Source organism: Oncorhynchus mykiss, chromosome 1 (assembly GCF_057628025.1).
Source record: "Oncorhynchus mykiss isolate SJ-2025 chromosome 1, ASM5762802v1, whole genome shotgun sequence".
In the NCBI taxonomy this organism is placed as follows: domain Eukaryota; kingdom Metazoa; phylum Chordata; class Actinopteri; order Salmoniformes; family Salmonidae; genus Oncorhynchus; species Oncorhynchus mykiss.
The window spans coordinates 29,134,308-29,156,279 of NC_143022.1; the positions used below are offsets into that span (position 1 = coordinate 29,134,308).

At 41.3% G+C, this 21,972-nt stretch overlaps 1 protein-coding gene and 1 long non-coding RNA gene across 2 annotated transcripts; one reads left to right on the top strand and one right to left on the bottom strand.

The window, feature by feature from the left end:
• Positions 1-1,424: 1,424 nt before the first annotated feature.
• On the bottom strand, positions 1,425-6,224 carry LOC149985463 (uncharacterized). Its single transcript, XR_016482789.1, has 3 exons — positions 5,615-6,224; positions 4,334-4,385; positions 1,425-4,042 (listed from the first exon to the last, which is right to left on the bottom strand). It is a non-coding gene; the product is annotated as an uncharacterized LOC149985463 (long non-coding RNA).
• Positions 6,225-8,200: 1,976 nt separating this feature from the next.
• Positions 8,201-19,237, top strand: LOC110532139 (heat shock factor protein 4-like). Its single transcript, XM_036974932.2, has 13 exons — positions 8,201-8,409; positions 8,809-8,841; positions 9,569-9,677; positions 10,020-10,147; positions 10,236-10,360; positions 10,916-10,991; positions 11,121-11,188; positions 14,906-15,005; positions 15,203-15,318; positions 18,111-18,302; positions 18,461-18,569; positions 18,766-18,831; positions 19,135-19,237. Exons 1-13 carry the CDS (start codon positions 8,284-8,286, stop codon positions 19,192-19,194), a joined length of 1,308 nt encoding a protein of 435 aa, XP_036830827.1. The 5' UTR covers positions 8,201-8,283; the 3' UTR covers positions 19,195-19,237.
• The last annotated feature ends 2,735 nt before the right edge of the window (positions 19,238-21,972 follow it).

The following is a 21,972-nucleotide window of genomic DNA, read 5'->3' on the forward strand; positions in this document are numbered from 1 at the left end:
AGTCAAGGTATTGGAGTGGCCATTACAAAGCCCTGACCTCAATCCTATAGAAAATGTGTGGGCAGAACTGAAAAAGCGTGTGCGAACAAGGAGGCCTACAAACCTGACTCAGTTACTCCAGCTCTGTCAGGAGGAATGGGCCAAAATTCACCCAACTTATTGTGGGAAGCTTGTGGAAGGCTACCCAAAATGTTTGGCCCAAGTTAAACAATTTAAAGGAAATGCTACCAAATACTAATGGAGTGTATGTAAACTTCTGACCCACTGGGAATGTGATGAAAGAAATAAAAGCTAAAATAAATAATTCTCTCTACTATTATTCTGACATTTCACATTCATAAAATAAAGTGGTGATCCTAACTGACCTAAGACAGTGAATTTTTACTAGGATTAAATGTCAGGAATTGTGAAAAACCTTTGTTTAAATGTATTTGGCTAAGGTGTATGTAAACCTCCGACTTCAACTGCATGTTTACATGGCCAATGTAAGTGAAATAGATCATGAAAAAAAGTGAAATAAACAATAAAAATGAAGAGTAAATATAACTCAAAAGCTCCAAAAGAATAAAGACATTTGAACTGTCATATGTATATAAACAGTGTTGTAACGATGTGCAAATAGTTAAAGTACAAAAGGGAAAATAAATAAACATAAATATGGGTTGTATTTACAATGGTGTTTGTTCTTCACTGGTTGCCCTTTTCTCGTGGCAACAGGTCACACATCTTGCTGCTGGGATTGCACATTGTGGTATTTCAACCATGGGAGTATGGGAGTATATCAAAATGAGATTTTTTTCTAATTCTGTGTGGGTCTGTGTAATGTGAGGGAAATATGTGTCTCTAATATGGTCATACATTTGGCAGGAGGTTAGGAAGTACAGCTCAGTTTCCACCTTATTTTGTGGGCAGTGTGCAGATAACCTGTCTTCTCTTGAGAGCCAGGTCTTTGACGGCAGTCAAAGCTTTCCTTAATTTTGGGTCTCTGTTTAGGGCCAAATAGCATTCTAGTTTGCTCTGGTTTTTTTTGTTAATTCTCTCCTATGTGTCAAGTAATTATCTTTTTGTTTTCTCATGATTTGGTTGGGTGTAATTGTGTTGCTGTCCTGGGGCTCGGTGGGGTCTGTTTGTGTTTGTGAACAGAGCCCCAGGACCAACTTGCTTAGGGGACCCTTCTCCAGGTTAATCTCTGGGTGAAGGCTTTGTTATGGAAGGTTTGGGAATCACTTCCTTTTAGGCAGTGGTGGTAATACTTGAAAAGCATAGATACCTTAACAGAAAAAGACTCAAGTAAAAGTGAAAGTCACCCAGTAAAATACTACTTGAGTAAAAGTCTAAAAGTGTTTGGTTTTAAATATACTTAAGTATCAAAAGTAAAAGTAGAAATAATTTAAAATTCCTTATATTAAGCAAACCAGACGGCACCATTTTCTTGTTTTTTAATTTACGAATAGCCAGGGGCAAACTCCAACACTCATATATAATTTACAAACAAAGCATGTGTTTAGAGAGTCCGCCAGATCAGAGGCAGCCAGGATGGCCAGGGATAATTGCGTGAATTGGACCATTTTCCTGTCCTGCTAAGCATTCAAAATGTAACAAGTACTTCTGGGTGTCAGGGAATATGTATGGAGTTTAAAATACATTATTTTCTTTTGGAATATAGTGAAGTAAAAGTAAAAGTTGTAAAAAATATACTTTACACCACTGCTTTTAGGTGGTTGTAGAATTTAACGGCTCTTTTCTGGATTTGAATAATTAGCGGGTATCGGCCTAATTATGCTCTGCATGCATTATTTGGGGTTTTACGTTGTACACAGAGGATATTTTTGCTGAATTCTGTATGTAGTCTCAATTTGGTGTTTTGTTCATTCTTGGTTGGTAAGCAGACCCCAGACCTCACAACCATAAAGGGCAATGGCTTCTATAACTGATTCAAGTGTTTTTAGCCAGATCCTAATTGGTATGTCTTATTTTATGTTCCTTTTGATGGCATAGAATGCCCTTCTTGCCTTGTCTCTCAGATCGTTCACAGCTTTGTTGAAGATACCTGTGGTGCTGATATTTAGGCCGAGGTATGTATTGTTGACTTCCACTGAAGCTCCTCCCTCTGTTCGGGCGGCGTTCGGAGGTCATAGTCACTGGTCTACTAGCTGCCACGATCCCTTTTTCTTTTCTATTGGTTTTGTCTTGATTGTTTTCACCTGTTGCTTACTTTGGTTCATCAGTAGTCTATTTAAACTTCTAGTGCCCGCTTGCTTTTGTACGCGCTTCTCCTTACTGTCAGTGGTGAAGTTGTTTTTTGCCAGCGCATTTTGTTGTGTGTTCTTTTCATGGGTTTTGGAGACATACTTGATTTAAGGTCATTGCCTGATTGTTGGCTGGACCAAGCGCAATAAACGCATTAATTTGGAAGTATTGCTCTCTGCGCCTGACTCTACACCCACCACTCCTAGAAATCTTTGACAATTGTTTTTTGTGTGCTCTACGGCAACGGTATCTAGATGGAGTGTGTATTTCTGGTCCTGGCAACTGGACCTTTTTTGGAACACCATTATTTTTGTATACTGAGATTTACTGTCAGGTTCCAGGTCTGATAGAATCTGTGCAGAATATCTAGGTGCTGCTGTAGGCCCTCCTTGGTTGGGGACAGAATCCCCAGGTCATCAGCAAATTTGACTTCAGATTCTAGTAGGGTGAGGCCGGGTGCTGCAGACTGTTCTAGTGCCCTCGCCAAATTCGCTGATATATATGTTGTAGAGGGTGGGGCTTAAGCTGCATCCCTGTCTCACCCCACGGCCCTGTGGAAAGAAATGCTTGTGTTCTTTTGCTAATTTTAACCGCACATTTGTTGTTAGAGTACATGGATTTTATAATGGCATGTTTTACCCCCAACACCACTTTCCATCAATTTGTATAGCAGACCCTCATGCCAACTTGAGTCAAAAGTTTTTTTGAAATCAACAAAGCATGAGATGATACTCTCTCTCCCTGCCCCTCCCCTCTATTGCTCGCTCTCCTTGCCACCCCACCCCTTGTTTTTACCTTCTTCATTACTCACCACAGGATTCCTATTTCCCTTCATCTTTGAGTATTTGTCCTCTCTTACTATTCTGTATCTCTATCCATGCCACTACTCTCTATTTATTCTTCTGAAAAAAGAAAAACACTAACATTTGCAACTGATTTACTGTTGGTGAAAATACACTTTCAATATAGATACAAGTAAAACCACTGGCTGAATAAGACGTCATTTTCTAATGGAGAATCTGCTAATTGAGATTTGCATGAGCGTAATGCTATATAAATGGTGAGGCACTACACTGGGTAGTGCTGCTGGGGGACACCATGTTTACGCCAAGCTTTTTACTAGATCATGACCCAGAGGCTGCACTGGCAACCACAGACTGTTTTAGGTCCTTCATCTTATTTGAGTAATTCCAGGGCCTTTCTGAGGTTGACAAACCCAGGGTTGAGTCATTCCAGGGCCTTTCTGAGGCTTGACAAACCCAGGCTTGAGTAATTCCAGGGCCTTTCTGAGGCTTGACAAACCCAGGCTTGAGTAATTCCAGGGCCTTTCTGAGGTTTGACAAACCCAGGCTTGAATAATTCCAGGGCCTTTCTGAGGTTGACAAACCTAGGATTGAGTTATTCCAGGGCCTTTCTGAGGTTGACAAACCCAGGCTTGAGTAATTCCAGGGCCTTTCTGAGGTTGACAAACCCAGGTTTGAGTAATTCCAGGGCCTTTCTGAGGCTTGACAAACACAGGCTTGAGTAATTCCAGGGCCTTTCTGAGGCTTGACAAACCCAGGCTTGAGTAATTCCAGGGCCTTTCTGAGAATTGACAAACCCAGACTTGAGTAATTCCAGGGCCTTTCTGAGGTTGACAAACCCAAGGTTGAGTAATTCCAGGGCATTTCTGAGGTTGACAAACCCAAGGTTGAGTAATTCCAGGGCCTTTCTGAGGTTGACAAACCCAGGTTTGAGTAATTCCAGGGCCTTTCTGAGGATTGACAAACCCAGGATTGAGTAATTCCAGGGCCTTTGTGAGGATTGACAAACCCAGGATTGAGTAACCCATGTTAAGTAACTGCCTGCCACAGATTTAGAAAACTTCACAGAAAGATGGATTTCACTGGATTCAATTAGGTGAAACAGATATGTCTGATATAACAGTGTAATAAGCAGTAAAAAGCATGACAGGTGTAAATCCAAACTGTACAGAGCAAACAGAATTTGGATTTGCAAGTCAGCTTATACATCCTCTAATGCCCACGCTAGAATTGACCATGGTGTGACCTTCAACCTTCCCCTGGTATAAAGAAGTACTTACTTTGTGTGTTTAGGGAGGAAGGAGATAAGCGAAATCCAAACAAATCCTCCGCCTGAGAAAAAAAAACAGGACATTAAAAAGCACGTCAATGCATGGGCTTCATTATGGATAGATTTATACTAGACCTTCACTGATGGATTCCATTGTTCTGTCAACACCCACTGGGCACACACTGGTTGAATCAACAATGTTTCCACGTCATTTCAATGACGTGTTTGGGGAGTAATCAGTCTGTAATCTGATTACAAAAAACTGTAACTGTAATCAAATACTTTACCAGCTAAAATATTCTAATCAGGTTACTTTTGAAAAACTATGATTACTTATTGGATTACTTTTGAATTCAGAAAGGATCTTCACCTTTCTGTTTTCTCAATGACATTTAAGTCCGCATTGATAAAAGGCGAAAGTTTACGTTTGTTCCACCTGAGCAAGTCTGACCAATAGTCAGAGACCATTATGTTGACACACTAATTGCGTTTGATGGATCATTTTTGTCCAAAAGTAACGGAAAATAATTTAACAGGTAACTGTAACTGGCTACATTTAAAAAAAGAAACATACCCAAACCTAAATAGGCCCTATAGTCTAGCATGCCCATGATATCACGAGAATGAACATCAATGCAATGCATTTTTGATTCTGCTTAGGTATTTCAGCCGGATCTCTCCCAGGCACATGGGGGGTCAAATGCATCTAAATGCAAATACATGTGATTTGGGAAAAAAAGACTAAGAGTTGCTTTGTAGTTGCTCGCAGCATGTAAATGTCTTTTTTATATCAATAAATTATCAGGATAAGTATCTAAACTATTTCCTGTTTTTCAGAAAGCAAAAGATAAATGTTGCTTTGAGATATTAGACAGACTGTATCTTTGACAGGTTGCTTACATTATGTAGCAGCCCTGTATGTTTCTCTACCATCCATTTCCTCCAAAGCCCTTCTCTACAGAATGGCCTGCCAGACAGGAATATAATCAATCCTATCTCTATACCTGAGTAGGTTGTAACTCCTTTGGCAACTCGCGTAAATTGGAAATACTCTGACAATAGTAGGGTATAAGAGCATGCATTGCATCACCTAACTCTCCCTTAAGAAACTATTTATTAACCCAAAAGGAGGCGCTTGACTTAAATTCTGTCTGAAGGGCTCTATTTCAGTCATGCAAAGTTCTGTTTCTAATTGCTATAAAACAAATCTACTTTTGACCTCTGGGACCAGTGCAGCTCAATTCATCTCCATTTGACCCAGAGCACAGTGCACTCTGGAAATGGAATATACCAGCGCTGCTCAAGTTTCATCCTCCCAGGGCAGAGAGGGCATCTTTGGCCTGCATGAAGACTCTGATCCTGGCTAGCTGTTGGAGACATCCTGTTGGTCCACCTGGAAGTCATTGTGAAGATCACATTCAAATGTAAGAGGATATCAGACACCTTGTTATTGCAGTACTGACCTTCTCTATGAAGTATGAACTGACTACGAACTGGCCATCTGTATTAAATGTGATATTGGAATCCATAAAGATCGAAGCACTAGATGGCGCCACAATACATAAAAAGACAAAAAATTAAACTTCCATTATTTTAAAGTTGTCGGCCAGAACAAAGTGAAATATCCCTGTTGTGCCATGAAAAAAGTGTTGGGTGAAGGGCTCTTTAAATGGAGACTTTGTATCAGATAAGAGCTTAAGCCACTTTTTATAAAAATGTGTTTCACAGATTATTGAAAGAAAAATAGGTCTGTAATGCCACCTTAAAATGAAACATTGATGTATGATCCAAATAATCTATCAAAATACTGTCAGTTTTCTCTGTTGGATGAAAAAGTCTATCAATACTCATTTACATTTCCCTTCACCATTGAACTCAGACGACTAGTTTCAGAGGAAGCTACTGAACTCTTAGAAAAAAAGAATTTAACTGGAAAGGGTTATATTTTTTCTTTTTATTTCACCTTTTTTTAACCAGGTAAGCTAGTTGAGAAGAAGTTCCCATTTACAACTGCAACCTGGCCAAGATAAAGCAAAGCAGTGCGACATAAACAACAACACAGAGTTACACATGGAATAAACAAGCGTACAGTCAAAAACACAATAGAAGAAAAAAAGAACAGGCGTGAGGAGGTAAGGCAATAAATAGGCCATCGTAGCGAAGTAATTACAATGTAGCAAATTAACACGGGAGTGATAGATGAGCAGATGGTGATGTGCAAGTAGAGATACTGGTGTGCAAAAGAGCAGAAAAGTAAATCAAAACAATATAGGGATGAGGTAGGTAGATTGGGTGGGCTATTTACAGATGGACTATGTACAGCTCCAGCAATCGGTTAGCTGCTCAGATAGCTGATGTTTAAAGTTAGCGAGGGAAATATAAGTCTCCATATTGCTTGCTTCATATATGGATCCATAAAGGTCATGTACACTGTGTGAACACTTTACTAATATTGAGTTGCAACCCCTTTTGCCCTCAGAACAGCCTCAATTCGTCGAAGCATGGACTCTACAAGGTGTTGAAAGCATTTCAAAAGGGATGCTGGCCCATGTTGACTCCAATGCTTCCCACAGTTGTGTAAAGTTGGCTGGATGTCATTTGGGTGGTGGACCATTGTTGATACACACTGGAAACTGTTGAGCGTGAAAAACCCAGCAGCGTTGCAGTTCTTGACACCTAATACCATACCCTGTTTTGTCGTGCCCATTCATCCGCAGAATGGCACACATACACAATCCATGTCTCAATTGTCTCATGGCTTAAACATCCTTCTTTAACCTGTCTTCTCCCCTTCATCTACACCATTTTGAAGTGGATTTAACAGGTGACATCAATAAGGGATCATAGCTTTCACCTGGATTTACCTGGTCAGTATTGCGAAGAGTGTTCCTAATGTTTTGTGCGGTGAGTGTATAGAACCCTTTGTAGGGTTCTTCTTTACTGAACCAAAACTATTTCCATATAGAACCCTTGGGTTCCATTCAGGGTTCTGTATGGAAATCAATTTTGGTTCTATATAAAACCTTAAGGGGTGCCATGTATGAAGAAAGAATGGAACTATTTTGGTTAAATCCAGAACCTTTTTTTCGAAGCATGCTGTACAAAGGTTGCTGCTCGTTTTGAACATAGCCTATATGTCAGCCTTGAATACAAGCTATATTTTTCAGTTTCACTATTTTTGCATTTATGTTTTGTACTTTGGTGTTTCTTTTTCAGTGTTGTTCATCACATCACAATTGTAGGCCCTACTTCTATTTCTATTTATGTTTCCGTTTCTGTTTAGTGCCTAAGGAGCTTAATTATTTGTCATGTGACTAAACACAGATCAAGATACATAAAAAGGAGCATTCTTCAGAGATGCAAACAAGAATTCCAATTACATGGTCACAAATAAGAACTAATTTGTATTTCTGACCGGGATTTGGAAATTATCCTTATCAGATTTGATCAAACAGTCAGTTAAAATAACTTTAGATTTTTTGGGGGAAATCAATAACTTTTGTGACGCAAAACCAGTGTGCATTGATACACAATTCATGCAAAGCACATACTGTACTATGTACTCTTTCTAAGGGTTAGATGATGTTGTTATATGATATTTAGGTGTTTTTCTATGATCTGTGAAGATAAGTAATTGAGGAGTCTCAGTATACACACGTATTCACCAGCGCTCCTGTGCTGTATTGTCTGGCATGACAGTGTGCTATTATTCTAGGCTTTGTGATGGCCTGTATTGTTTTCCAGTGGGGTCTTTTGTTGTGTTGGAGGGCTATGGTGATGCTGCAGGGGCAGGTTTGTGCTGACGATGGCCTGTAGGGATGACAGGGCCTGATATGGCCGAATAACTGGTCCAGAGAGAGTCAGCAGCAAAGCAGCTCAGAGATGGAGTAGGACCTGTGCACATACACACTCTTACACATATTCTTAATAACACCACCTAGCTCCAACTGAAGCGCAGCCATGCAGGAATCTCCTGGCTCTATTGGTGTGGATGGAGGTTATGCCAGTAATGTGCCTGCCTTCCTCACCAAACTGTGGACCCTGGTCGAGGACCCGGACACCAACCACCTCATCTGCTGGAGTGCTGTGAGTACCTGAAGTACTGACTCTTCTGATTGGTTAAGTTGGTTAAAGAGAGTCGGAGGTCTTTCATAGAGTTGACAATATTGAATGTGTTTTATATAAATCACAAGAATGAGAAGATAAGTAATGGTTAGGGGCAGTGGCAAGATAGAACTATGAGTAATAGACAAGTACTATGTTTGACTATCAACTTAATTGAATATCATGACTGTTTATACTCGGGTTGACTGAAAAGTGAATGTGTTTAAACCTTTGGTTAACCCAAAACATGTGCCTTGCATTCACCGGCAGCATTAGATAGATCTGGAGGGTAACTGAGTAAATGTCTTCCAGTGTTCCCTTTATACTAAGCAACCCTTTATCTTTGTTCCTGTTTGTGTTTGTGTTACTGTTATGCCCAAGACTCCACAATCTGGCTTACAGAGTCCTCAAAATGTAAGTGAGTAACCATCTTTGAGAGAATCATGGCTTCATCATGTTCATTAACTGATGTTTGCTTACTGGACACATATAGGGATAGAAATGTTGACTTTAACAACATTTTCAAAATCATGTAGCCAACCTGTTTAACACTTAAAGAATGTGCTGTAGCCAACCTGTTTAACACTTAAAGAATGTGCTATTGGACTATGATGAAGTGACAGAAGTCCATAACCTTGGCATTGATTTAGTGTCTAAGAGGTGTGGGTACAGTTTGCTGGTACATAGTGTTTCCCTCAACCTTCATTTTAGCACATAGAATTTTTAGAACATAGAATATATATATTTTTTAATGTAAGTGGCTAAGCTTCCCCTGTTCCGTTTTAATCCGGTTAGCCTGTAAAAAATTAACTAGGAGATACACATTTTTCAGAACAGATTTTATATGGACAGATTTTATATGATTTTATATGCTATAAAGCAAAAAATACACTTCCTACTTGATCAACCTTCACAGGATTTATAGGACTGAGCATTATATGTTTTTGACATTGGTCTGGTTTCCCGGACAGCCTAGTCCTGGACTAAAAAGCATGCTCAATGAAGAATCTCCATTAAAACTGCCTTTTGGTCCCTTTAACTTTTCTGGGAAACTGGCCCCAAATGTTGAATTGAGGTATTCAATGTCTAACCAGTTTCATAGAACTTAAACACAAACCCCTATTTTGGTTCTGTCCCTCAGACTGGGACCAGCTTCCATGTGTTCGACCAGGGCAGGTTTGCTAAAGAGGTGCTGCCAAAATACTTCAAACATAACAACATGGCCAGCTTTGTTCGTCAGCTCAACATGTGTGAGTACCTCTCCTCAGCTCTAGAGAATAGAGAAGTACCCTGTCAGATATTTAGCAGTATTTAGAAGTCAATTGTGTAGGAGTGACTTTTGTATTGTTTATGTGTAGGTAGGCTATGCATTCATTTATGTATTTGAGTGTGTGTGCCTCTGGATGTGTGTTAGTGTGTGGTAGTGTGTGTGTGTGTGTGTGTGTGTGTGTGTGTGTGTGTGTGTGTGTGTGTGTGTGTGTGTGTGTGTGTGTGTGTGTGTGTGTGTGTGTGTGTGTGTGTGTGTGTGTTGTGTGTTGTGTGTTGTGTGTTGTGTGTTGCTGTGTGCCGCTAACCTCTGGCCGGATGTACAGATGGCTTCAGGAAGGTGGTGAACATAGAGCAGAGTGGTCTGGTGAAGCCAGAGAGAGACGACACAGAGTTTCAGCACCTCTACTTCCTGAAAGGCCACGAACACCTGCTGGAGCACATCAAGAGGAAGGTGAGACAGAAACCAAGGAAATAAAACTCACACACACCAACAAAGTTCACATAGTGAGACCTCTGTGTCTGTTTGTCTGTGTGTTTAGGTCTCCATCGTGAAGAGTGAAGAGACCAAAGTACGGCAGGAGGACTTGAGTAAGCTGCTGTATGAAGTGCAGGTACTGCGCAGCCAACAAGAGAACATGGAGTGTCAGATGCAAGACATGAAACAGTAAGTAGGAATATGTGCTGGTACATGGCATCAATCATAATTACAACAACAATTTGCTAAATTAATACAATTACTATAATCAGTACTGTAGTTGGTTTAATGCTATAAAAAATGTGGTTTAAGGCCACTGAACTGGGACAAAACGTATTACTAACCATACTAAGCCATACTGTATGTAACAGACTCATAGTCCATCCTCAGTAGCCCATGCATTGTCCCTAGCCTCATTATATGTTTTAATGGTTTGGTCTATTGTCTCCATTGGTTTAAGAGAACATTCAGCTGCTCACCTGACTGTTGCGCCCTATAATAGCATCAGGTGTGCTGGTCAGGTGGTGCATGTGTCAGGTAGTAGAACAGGTAGTCTTGTCACGTGTCTCTATCTGATCTGGAATCAGTGGTGGTGAGCCCTCAGATAGGACACATCAGGCTGAAATCAGAGCATCGCCCAGTAATCACACATATAGATCACACACGTGTGGGACGTGCGGGGTGGTGAGTGAAGGGGTGATAGTAAACTGGGGAATGTCACAGTGGTCTGTCTTACTCCTCCAGGCAGAATGAGGTGCTGTGGAGAGAGGTGGTCTCACTGAGACAGAACCACACCCAGCAGCAGAAAGTCATGAACAAGGTGAGAAATTCTCAGTTAACATGACTATGCCGTGTGTGTGAATTGGAGAGAGAGGAAAAGAGAGGGAGAATGGGGAGTCAGAGTGTGTTACTTTGGTGCTGAATCATTCTGTTTTTTGCTCCTTTACAGCTGATTCAGTTCCTTTTCAGCCAGATGCAGTCAAACACAACAAGCACTGTAGGAATGAAGAGAAAGCTGTGAGTACACTGCCTCGCTTTGTTGTGCGTGCACACACACACACACACACACACACACACACACACACACACACACACACACATACACACACACACACACACACACACAAAGGCTAAGATTCACAATACATGCACTCAAAACACACACACACATACACACTTGTATGTACATACACTTGTTAACACACCGTACTAACAAATCGACAATAGTAACACAACACACAAACACAGCAGTGGGAATGGCCAACTCAGCTGTATGTGGTCAGCTGATGCGCAACACAATCCCAGCTTGGATGAATGGAGCTGAATGCTGAATCAGACCTACTGAGCCCTAAGCCCCTCACACACACACACACACACACAATCACTCACCCATCCCTCCCATCCTCTCACACCCACACCACCCCACTGAACCAGGGCGCATGACCCTCTACCCTCTATTGGAAATGCACCATCAGCGTGTGTGACCCGTGTGAACAAATCGGTCAAAGTCAAAGAACAAGGGACAGTGACATAAAAGACTCATATTTTCCATCATTTCATCTGTCACATCCATACCGCCAGAAGACTTAGAACTGACATCCCTTTAACTGGACATTTTCAGATCTGTTTATACCGTTTCCAATAACATTCATAACACTGTGCCATAGCTGGCTTCTACAATGCAATTTATGCTGTTGGTGGTTAGTAATGGAACACTCTTAGAAAAAAGATGTATGCTGTTGGTGGTTAGTAATGGAACACTCTTAGAAAAAAGATGTATGCTGTCGGTGGTTAGTAATGGAACACTCTTAGAAAAAAGATGTATGCTGTTGGTGGTTAGTAATGGAACACTCTTAGAAAAAAGATGTATGCTGTTGGTGGTTAGTAATGGAACACTCTTAGAAAAAAGATGAATGCTGTTGGTGGTTAGTAATGGAACACTCTTAGAAAAAAGATGAATGCTGTTGGTGGTTAGTAATGGAACACTCTTAGAAAAAAGATGAATGCTGTTGGTGGTTAGTAATGGAACACTCTTAGAAAAAAGATGTATGCTGTTGGTGGTTAGTAATGGAACACTCTTAGAAAAAAGATGTATGCTGTTGGTGGTTAGTAATGGAACACTCTTAGAAAAAAGATGAATGCTGTTGGTGGTTAGTAATGGAACACTCTTAGAAAAAAGATGTATGCTGTTGGTGGTTAGTAATGGAACACTCTTAGAAAAAAAGATGTATGCTGTTGGTGGTTAGTAATGGAACACTCTTAGAAAAAAGATGAATGCTGTTGGTGGTTAGTAATGGAACACTCTTAGAAAAAAGATGTATGCTGTTGGTGGTTAGTAATGGAACACTCTTAGAAAAAGATGTATGCTGTTGGTGGTTAGTAATGGAACACTCTTAGAAAAAAGGATTTCAAAAGGGTTATTCGACTGTCCCCATGGGCCAGTGGTCACCAACCGGCTTGTCGATCTCCACGGCATTTCTAGTCGATCGATCTAGCCAAACATTTCTGTAAAAAAACAACGATAAAGCCTTGTGTTCCTATTTTTTTATTAGTCTCGAGCTGTTGGTGTTAGGTGCAGCCAATTCAGCTGTCCTGCGCGCCGGATAGGTAAACTGTTGCCATTTTATGTGCCTGAAGGTACAAACTCTGCCTTCCCGTTGGGCCTGGAGAGGAAATCAAGTGCACTATGCCAAAACTGGCCAATCAGATTGCTCAGATGACCGAGTCTGCAGTGACGTAGCAGGTCATGAAAATAAAGCTTCAGCAATATTGGTACTTTTGAGATTTCAAAACGTTTAAAACCATGAATAGAGAGAGACTGTCAACAAATACAGCAAAGAGCTGCTGTTTTTATGAGTGAGTTCATGTTTAAGTTCTCACTCAGCACTGTCAACACTTTGCATCAAACACTTTTATAACCCATAAAATGCGCGTTCTTCCTATTTCCACTCAGCGCTGCAACAAGCAGTGCAGCAGTAATGAATAAGCAGGAAAGTGTATCGATAGGCTTGCGTTGTTATTATTATTAGCGGCTTGGGTCTTTTTTAATATCGAGGAATATTTCACTTTCTCTGTTCATATGAGTAACTACATGAATTTGTGCATGAAGCAGAAATAATGCGGTGCGAATCAAGTTTCGCCATCAGCTGGAAGACGGTGTCCCTTTTTGGTCAGTGTGCAGGAAAGGGAGAGCGGAGGGATGTTGAGAGACAGACCCTCAGTCTGCTGCTCTCTCCCTCCGCAGAGACTGACCATCAGATGCATGCACCATCAGCCCAGTAAAATAAAAAGCAAATTATTTAAATGTATGCTCACTCAGCTGTGCCTCACAAGTAATACAACAGTGGATCTATTACCGTTGTGATCATATAGCCTACCTCAAATGTTGAAATATATATATTTTTTAAATGTCCCGAACAACAATGCATTAGCAGGTAAATTCAAGCAAAGCCAGTATGCGGTGATAATGTATTGGGCCTATAGCTTACTGCACAAACCACATTACTACAGAACTGTTTTTAATTGGTTAATGTTGCATAGGCTTACATTTTTTAAGTCATGTTAATAAAAAATCAGAGAGGTAGATCTCTGCAATTTTGACTCAGAAAGTGATCTTGACTCAGAAAGTGATCTTGACTCAGAAAGTGATCTTGACTCAGAAAAGGTTGATGACCACTGCCATAGGATAACCCTTTTTGGTTCCAGGTAGAACCCTGTTTGGAAAGTGTTCTACATGGAACCCAAAAGAGTTCTACCTGGAACCAAAAGGGTTCTACCCAGAACCAAAAAGGGTTCTTCAAAGGGTTCTCCTGTGGGGACAGCCAAAGAACCCTTCTAGGTTCTAGAGAGCACCTTTTTTTTTAGATATATTACTGATTGAGATATTACATTATGTGCACACTGCCTTTGCAAAATAGAAACAGCAGTGGTTGATATAAGATGAATAAAATAACATTATCAGAGAAGTCAATGACATAATGTAATTTATAACTTTTCTCTGTTGTCAAAAAGCAAGTGGGTTTTTCAGTGTTTTAAGGCCTACATGTTCGATACAAGCGTAGCTTTATTAAAAATGTAGTTTCTCAAAACTACCACTGTTGCATTTATGCACTGAAGGTAGGTGAGGAGTAAAACGCAGGAGAGCAGAGATGTCAGTGTAGCGTATATTTTAATAAGGGCAAGTCCAAAAACACGGTACAGTACAATACCCAAAAACAATGCCCAACACAATGGGAACTAACAGGACTCCCGTAATGTGTAAAAACACAACGCACCTTACTATAATAACCACCCGCGAAATACACTGAGGAAAGCCTCCACAAGCAACAAGAAAATAATCCCGCACAAACCTAAGCGGGGAAACAGGGGTAAATATACACACAAAGACAAAACAAACTGAAAAGGAAACATGGATTGGTGATGGCTAGTAGGCCGGCGATGCCAACCGCAGAGCCCTGTCTGAACAGGGAGAGGAACCACCTTCGGTGGAAGTCGTGACAACCACTGCTTTCTCGACTCACCCTTCCAATCCATCAGAAGGGTTACAGTTATTTCCCCTTATCCTCGGCTCTCATCCAGTAAGGCTATGCAGACACAGCTGTCTATGGCTCTCAGTCTATAAATTATGAGTTAACAGTTCCAAGGCATTTCATTGCAGAAGTGAAGAGAGTACTTCCATTGATTCACTATTGATTTCTCTATATTCCCCATCATGGTGATGCTTGGCCCTCCTAGTCCCCTTATGTTGGACGATGGCTCAACCACGCCCTCAGCCTCCAAGTTCAGCCATAACCACCAAATGGAGCCCCTGCATGAACCGTTCTATATCCAGTCGGTATGAACCCACTCTACCTTTCACCATTACACTATTTATACAAAGTATGGTGCTAGATGTACTGTGTTTATAGTTTCCAGCATTGGGACATCATGACTATCATATAAAACATGTTCTATTTTTAACTGCATAGTGTCTGTCAGGCTATGAGCTTCACAAACCTTTAATTCAACTATTTTACTGTTCCTTCTCCACAGCCATCCACAGAAACAGCCTCTTGCTCCAATAGTGCAATGACAGGAGGACCAATCATATCAGACGTTACTGAAATGTCACAACCCAGCAACATGCAAATGCAAACAGATGAGACAAGGTAAGTGTCAAAGAACAAAAGCAAAGACACATTTTATCCTGTAGTGGCTTCCAAAGCATCAAAATATAGTATGTAGTCGAGATTGGAAGAAATCTGTTGTTGAGAAGCCTTTTTCAGCAGGACTGATATAAACCTCTGCTGTTTTCAACCAAGATCTCAGCGATCACTGCCTCATTGCCTGCATCCGTAACGGGTCTGCAGTCAAACACCGCCCCTCATCACTGTCAAACGCTCCCTAAAACACTTCAGCGAGCAGGCCTTCCTAATCGACCTGGCCCAGGTATCCTGGAAGGATATTGACCTCATCCCGTCAGTAGAGGATGCCTGGTCATTCTTTAAAAGTGCCTTGCTCACCATCTTAAATAAGCATGCCCATTTCAAAAAATGTTGAACCAGGAACAGATATAGCTCTTGGTTCTCTCCAGACTTAACTGCCCTTGACCAGCACAAAAACATAATATAGCGTTCTGCATTAGCATCGAATAGCCCCTGTGATATGCAACTTTTCAGGGAAGTTAGTAACCAATATACACAGGCAGTTAGGAAAGCTAAGGCTAGCTTTTTCAAACAGAAATTTGCATCCTGTAGCACAAGCTCAAAAAAGTTCTGGGACACTGTAAAGTCCATGGAGAATAAGAGCACCTCCTCCCAGCTGCCACTGCACTGAGGCTAGGAAACACTGTTACCGGCCGATAAATCCACTATAAATGAGAATTTCAATAAGCATTATTCTATTGCTGGCCATGCTTTCTACCTGGCTACCCCTACCCCGGTCAACAGCCCTGCACTCCCCACAGCAACTCGCCCAAGCCTCCCCCATTTCTCCTTCACCCAAATCCAAATAGCTGATGTTCTTAAAGAACTGCAAAACCTGGACCCCTACAAATCAGCCGGGCTAGACAATCTGGACCCTCTCTTTTTAAAATGATCTGCCAAAATTGTTGCAACCCCTATTACTAGACTGTTCAACCTCTCTTTCTTATCGTCTGAGATTCCCAAAGATTGGAAAGATGCCGCGGTCATCCCCCTCTTCAAAGGGGGAGACACTCTAGACCCAAATTGCTACAGACCCATATCTATCCTACCCTGCTTTTCCAAGATCTTCAAAAGCCAAGTCAACAAACAGATTACCAACCATTTCGAACTCCATTACTATGCAATCTGGTTTCAGAGCTGGTCTCAGAGCTGGTCATGGGTGCACTTAGCCACGCTCAAGGTCCAAAACGATATCATAACCGCCATCGATAAGAGACGTTACTGTGCAGCCGTATTCATCGACCTGGCCAAGGCTTTCGACTCTGTCAATCACCACATTCTTATTGGCAGACTCGACAGCCTTGGATTCTCAAATGATTGCCTCGCCTGGTTCACCAACTACTTCTCTGATAGTTCAGTGTGTCAAATCGGAGGGCCTGTTGTCCGGACCTCTGGCAGTCTCTATGGGGGTTCCACAGGGTTCAATTCTCGGGCCGACTCTCTTCTCTGTATAACATCAATGATGTTGCTCTCGCTGCTGGTGATTCTCTGATCCTCCTCTACACAGATGACACCATTCTGTATACTTCTGGCCCTTCTTTGGACACTGTGTTAACTAATCTCCAGACAAGCGTCAATCCCATACAACTCTCCTTCTGTGGACTCCAACTGCTCTTAAATGCAAGTAAAACTAAATGCATGCTATTCAACCGATCACTGCCCTGCACCTGCCCGCCCGTCTAGCATCACTACTCTGGACAGCTCTGACTTAGAATACGTGGACAACTACAAATACCTAGGTGTCTGGTTAGACTGTAAACTCTCCTTCCAGGCTCACATTATGCATCTCCAATCCAAAGTTAAATCTAGAATTGGCTTCCTATATCGCAACAAAGCATCCTTCACTCATGCTGCCAAACATACCCTTGTAAAACTGACTATCCTACCGATCCTCGACTTCGGTGATGTCATCTATAAAATAACCTCCAACACTCTACTCAACAAATTGGATGCAGTCTATCACAGTGCCATCCGTTTTGTCACCAAAGCCCCATATACTACCCACCACTGCGACCTGTACTCTCTTGTTGGCTGGCCATCGCTTCATACTCGTCGCCAAACACACTGGCTCCAGGTCATCTACAAGTCTCTGCTACGTAAAGCCCCGCCTTATCTCAGCTCACTGGTCACCATAGCAGCACCCACCCGTAGCACGCACTCCAGCAGGTATATCTCACTGATCACCCCCAAAGCCAATTCCTCCTTTGGCCGCCTTTCCTTCCAGTTCTCTGCTGCCAATGACTGGAACGAACTGCAAAAATCACTGAAGCTGGAGACCCATATCTCCCTCACTAGCTTTAAGCACCAGCTGTCAGAGCAGCTCACAGATCACTGCACCTGTACATAGCCCATCTGTAAACAGCCCATCCAACTACTTCATCCCCATACTGTATTTATTTATTTTATCTTGCTCCTTTGCACCCCAGTATCTCTACTTGCACGTTCATCTTCTGCACATCTACCATTCCAGTGTCTAATTGCTATATGGTAATTACTTCGCCACCATGGCCTACTTATTGCCCTCATCTTACCTCATTTACACTCACAGTATATAGATTTTTCTTTTTTCTACTGTATGTTTGTTAATTCCATGTGTAACTCTGTGTTGTTGTATGTGTCGAACTGCTGTGCTTTATCTTGGCCAGGTCGCAGTTGTAAATGAGAACTTGTTCTCAACTAGCCTATCTGGTTAAATAAAGGTGAAATAAATCAAATAAATAAAAACTTAAGACTGCTGGTTTTCTGTGCCCACACAGGGATAAGTGTTTGATGCTGATCAAAGAGGAGCCAGGGAGCCCAGGGGTGCGAGGCCGGGGGGAGGGGGTCCCACTGGGCTCCTGTGATGTGTGTTCTGAACCCCCCGTCCTCCCTGTTGCCATGGTACAATCCGTCCTGGAGGGCCGAGGGTCTGGAGCAGACAGGCGGCTCAAGAGACCTGCTCTGGAGAGGTAGAGACACACACGCAAACAAACAAACAAACAAACAAACATGTCCATCAGTTTTCCAAGCTCAATAATAAGTTTTACATATGTTTTTTATTGTTACATATGAATGTATTGTTTTCCAGTGAAGCCCTAGTAGTGTGACATGATGATATGTGTTGTAGGCCTGAGGTACCTGATGCTGAAGAGAATGTGGACATGAGTCTGGAGGACCTGCAGCTTCTCCTGAGGACCCACCAGCAGAATGTGGAGCCCACCACTGCTGTCATGGATGTGAGTAATACCCTCCAAAACTTGGCAGACACAGAGTTTGTTCCAGGAATTGTGTCACAAAGGCATGGGACACAAAATGACTGCAGGAACAGATATACTACCTTTGAATGTCTCTAGTTTCTCTTCACTAGGTAGGAGTGAGTCAGACAGTGCTCACAGCAGCTCAGATTGATATGATGCTGTTCTGTCTTTACAGCCATTCAATTTCAACCTGCCCTTGAGTGAGTGGAACTTTACTGATATGGATTCCAACCTGAAATCAGTGAGTAGAATGTGTTTATGGTGTTTGAATTAGCTCTGCATATATTTTCTTAAAGTCTAGTTATATTAAGTGAAATCAACCCACCAGTAAAGTCAGTGCAAGTTGTCAGTTACTTGTCAGCCGTACATTTCTATGGCTTTAGTCAGACAAGGGCGGGTAATGGTCGAAAAATGTGTCAACAATATGCCTTCTTGCTTATTGGGTAGATTAATCAGTGTGTGCTATGCAGGTAGCATCTCTGCAGTTGATTGAAAGTACTGGCCAGTGTTATCTTCAGGTGTATCCCACTCTGCTGTGTTCCAGTACATGTTTCAGAGCCAGGAGGCAGAGGCTTACCCCAACGCTGGTTGTGAGGAACAATGATGGCTTGACAGATCCGCTGGCACATGCTTGTCCTGACAAGGCAGGTAAAGTATATATATGGCACACACTCAGCTACATCATTCATTTCATCAGATGGCTCATTCATCACAAAACCCACTAATATTGGCAATTACGTTAATGGCAAGATTAGTAAACTTAGTGATGACATGCCAGCAACAAATGCTGACTACACATCCAAGTATAACTGACCAAGTTATGAAAGACAAACTTTTGAATTCCTTAAAGTGAGTGTGGAAGATGTCGAAAAATTATTGTTGTCGATGAACAATGACATGCCACCGAGGTCTGACAACTTGGATGGAAAATTACTGATGATAATAGCAGACGATAATGCCACTCCTATTTGCCATATAGTCCATTTAAGCCTACTAGAAAGTGTGTGTAATTCTGTTCACAAAATAATAGTAAAGCCCCCTTTACTGGCTCAAATAGCTGACCAATCAGCCTGTTACCAACCTTTAAGATTTTTTTTTAACAGATACAATGATATTATACTGTAAACAAATCGACAACAGACTTTCAGCACGCTTATATGGAAGGACATTCAACAAGCACGGCACTTACACAAATGACTGATGATTGGCCGAGAGAAATTGATGATAAAAGATTGTGGGAAATATTTTGTTAGACTTTAGTGTGACTTTTGACATTATCGATCCTAGTCTGCTGATGGAAAAACGTATGTGTTATGGCTTTACACCCCCTGCTATATTATGGATAAAGAGTTACCTGTCTAACAGAACATGGAGGGTTTTCTTTAATGGAAGCCTCTCCAACATTCCCCAGGGCAGCTGTCTAGGCCCCTTACTTTTTTCATTCTTTAATAATGACATGCCAGTAAAGTAAGGCTAGTAGAGGAAAGCCAGTGTGTCTATGTATGCGGTTGACTCAACACTATACACGTCAGCTACTACAGCGACTGAAATCACTGCAACAATTAAGAAAGAGCTGCAGTTATTTTCAGAATGGGTGGCAAGGAATAAGTTAGTCCTAAATATTTCCAAAACTAAAAGCATTGTATTTGGGACAAATCATTCACTAAACCCTACACCTCAACTAAATCTTGTAATAAATAATGGGCAAATTGAGAAAGTTGAGGTGACTAAACTGCTTAGAGTAACCCTGGATTGTAAACTGTCATATACACACAGCCATATCTCTTACTGGATTTGTGCATAGTTGAATGACGATGATTCTATGGACAGCTCAGTTCGTGTGTAATAATAACAGCAAATATTGACTTGTATTTTTTTTGCATGTCCTTTTCAGGCCAGAAAACAAGACATTCCTCAAGGCTCTCAGATTTGTTCCATCCCCTGTCGTCATGTCTTAGATCCAGCCTACCTGACCCAATGTGAGCAGAGCAGGAGGGGTTCTTGTCACTCAGAGCTCTGTGGGCCTATCTTCCATCCACTAGGATGTCCGTTCTGGGGAGTTTTCTTTAGAAGCACTGTATAGCTTTTCAGAGAACCAGAGTTGAATCTATTTGGAATTATTCAGACTTCTTTCACTGATGTTCAACAGTTTTACTGGTGGGGACCCTGGCAGTTGTCACTTCAAAGGCTGACCGCAGGACATCCTAACATAAGCAATGGCTTCTCTCCTAAAGCTGGACTGATCTACAGTCAGAGAGCCTGACTGAGGGATCTCAATTCATAACAGACCAACCGACCAGTTGACATTTCAAGGATCAATTCCGAGTCCAAAAGTGGAGTTTGGAGTATAACCGGCACTATTACGAAGTTCCAATATTCTCTGCCATCGTGCCAGCGGTAGTATGAAAAGTTGCATTATACCACGGTGGCCCTGGTTTGTAAGCACTTTAGTCTGTGTGAGAGTTTCTGCTTGTGGAGCTGTTTTTTTCCTAAATAGCATATTTGGTTCTATAAAAATATTCTCATGGCAAATATTATATTTGTATTTAAAAATTATATTCATAAGATAACAGAAATAGTGTTAATTCTCTTCTGTATGTTTTAATGTGAGAAGTCTAGGAAATATTTGATGATAGACTTCCCATTTGAAAAAACAATGAAGACACCATACCTTGCTTTTTTGCACAATTTGTATCAGTATTTATTCTTAATCACAATCTATATATTTCTCTTGAAACACTCAGTGCTTTTCCTGTGCACAAGAGCAACTTTGATTTTCATCAAGTTGTCTATGATGACTACTAGGCTGTGTATAATATAATGCATACATTAGTAAAATTAGAACAATAGGTAGATGATCCAACTTCATCTGAACTCGCTAAACAGAGAGGATAAGATCAACATGTAGACTCGCTAAACAGAGAGGATAAGATCAACATGTAGACTCGCTAAACAGAGAGGATAAGATCAACATGTAGACTCGCTAAACAGAGAGGATAAGATCAACATGTAGACTCGCTAAACAGAGAGGACAAGATCAACATGTAGACTCGCTAAACAGAGAGGATAAGATCAACATGTAGACTCACTAAACAGAGAGGACAAGATCAACATGTAGACTCGCTAAACAGAGAGGATAAGATCAACATGTAGACTCGCTAAACAGAGAGGATAAGATCAACATGTAGACTCGCTAAACAGGGAGGAAGGAGAAGTTCTAGTGTCTCTAAATCCGTGTCCATCTATTTAAGTGACTTTATTCTTCCATCCATCTAGCTTTCTACCACATCCCTCTTTTCAACTTTTCTGACTAGTATAAGATGAATTATTATAGATAAACATTCTGTCCTTCCATTGATTTTAGTGGTGGTTAAGGGGAAAG